This window comes from Nematolebias whitei, chromosome 20, assembly GCF_014905685.2.
Source record: "Nematolebias whitei isolate Nwh7 chromosome 20, NemWhi1, whole genome shotgun sequence".
NCBI lineage: Eukaryota > Metazoa > Chordata > Actinopteri > Cyprinodontiformes > Rivulidae > Nematolebias > Nematolebias whitei.
The window spans coordinates 26,218,651-26,220,629 of NC_056517.1; the positions used below are offsets into that span (position 1 = coordinate 26,218,651).

General features: G+C 44.5%; 1 protein-coding gene across 1 annotated transcript in view; it reads left to right on the plus strand.

Annotated features, from left to right (window-relative positions):
• Positions 1 to 1,190: 1,190 nt before the first annotated feature.
• The window catches only part of arl8 (ADP-ribosylation factor-like 8), a 7,184-nt gene continuing 6,395 nt past the window's right edge, over positions 1,191 to 1,979 (plus strand). Inside the window, exon 1 of the mRNA XM_037694349.1 lies at positions 1,191 to 1,526. Coding sequence (XP_037550277.1) covers positions 1,481 to 1,526 — 46 coding nt within the window. The 5' untranslated portion in view covers positions 1,191 to 1,480. The remainder of the gene's footprint in view (positions 1,527 to 1,979) is intronic.

Sequence of the window (1,979 nt, forward strand, 5' to 3'; positions counted from 1 at the left end):
GTTTTGGCGCGTTTCAGAAACAGGTGCCAAACTTCTATATTTACGTCATCTACAAACTTTACAATATGACAGCCTGGATGGGTAGGTGTGAAGTCATACATGAGCAGAGTGAACAGGAGGGGGCTCAACACACAGCCCTGTGGGGAGCCAATGCTGAGGGTTATGGTGGAGGAGGAGTAGATCCACAGACTGCAGTCTGTTTGTTAAGAAGTCCAGGACCCAGCTGCAAATGGAGAGGCTTAGTCCTAGTGTGAGTAATTTGTTCATCAGGGTTTGGGGGATCATGGTGTTGAAGGCAGATGTGAAGTCCACAAAGAGCATACGGACGTAGGAGTCCTTCTGCTCCAGGTGGGTGAGAGCAGTGTGGACCACAGAGGAGATAGCATCTTCTGTTGATTGATTCTCACGGTATGCTTACTGGTGAGGGTCCTCGCTGATGTTGATGGTTGTTTTGATGTGTGTCATGACCAGTCTTTTGAAGCGTTTAGCGACTGTCGTGGTGGGGGGTTACTGGCCGATAGTCATTCAGACCAGTCACTGTAGAGCTCTTTGGAATTGGGATGATGGTGGCAGTCTTCAGGCAGGTGAGAACTGTTGCCAGGGTGAGGGAGGAGTTAAAGATGTCAGCCAGCACCTCGCACAGCTGATCAGCACAGTCTTTCACCACCTTCCCGGGGATGTTGTCTGGGCCAGTTGCTTTGTGAGGATTAATCCTCCTGAAGGTACTCCTTACTTCAGCTGAGGTCACACTGACAAACTCCTCTTCCAGGCTCAATGGGATTTACCTGTCTAAATAAAGGTTGAAAGAAATGAAAAATAATCAAAAATAACCAAGAATGTATTATCAACTCGACAACTTTTAAATACCAAAAAATACATATAAATAAATAAATTCCAAAATTTCAAATGTGACTAAAACATCCCTCCATCCATCTATGGGCACCAGTGACTGAAACAGTGCTCTTGATTGAAAAAAGTTTAAGGGTAAAGATTTATTTATTGTACTTCGATGTATCTATAAAACAGGATTAGTCACGTCTTCGAAAAAACAAATTTCTATATATATATATATTTCTAAGAAAATAAAGAAAACTTTCAAATGGGTGAAATAAAATTGACGCACACATATGACGTCATCACGTATCAGGCGGATAACCGAATAGTCGGGATTACTTTTTTTCTCAGTAGCAGCTAACGGCCACGAGTCAACACCAGCTGTGGTCTCATCGCTGGGCTGAACAGCCCGTTGGCAATTAGTCATCCCTTCACCATTGTTGTCCGTCGCGTCAGGTTCTTTTTATCCGGTACCGGGTCGTATGGAGTCTTCGTTTAAATACTCGGGAAGGCGCTTTGCGGGCGACGAAACGTCCAGCTAACGTTGACTCGCCGCAGCCAGCCACGGACTGCTGCCCGGACGGCGTGTGGACGAAGGAGCGGAGAAGCTCAGAGCTGCTGGACGAACGTTTGTTCCAGCCGAACAATGGGCCTAATATTCGCCAAACTGTGGAGCTTCTTTTGCAACCAAGGTGCGTGTCGTGTTAAAACAAGGTTCCAGCTCACGAACCTCCCGCTAGATGCTCAGGCGAAGATATGACCTGTTAGCATAAAGTGAGCGGCGGAGCCACAACAACAGATGGAGGGGGGGAATTATCTCGCTACACATCTTTGAATCTCAGCTGCTCCGCTCTCCGAAGTCTTTGTTCAACTTTCGTGTCAAAACAGCAAATGTATTCATTGCACCTCACCACTGTAGGTAATCTGTCTTAATAGCGCTTAATCCAGTTTGTCAATCAGCTCCAGTACACATTTCGTTGCTTAACTTTGTGGAGACTTTCTCTAAGGGTTACAAAAGATTAATTCACCTACATCTTTGTGGTATTGTGCTGTCATATTTGTGTGTGTATATATATATCTATATCTATATATATAGATATAGATAGATAGAGTTATAGGTATATAGATAGATAGATAGATAGAGT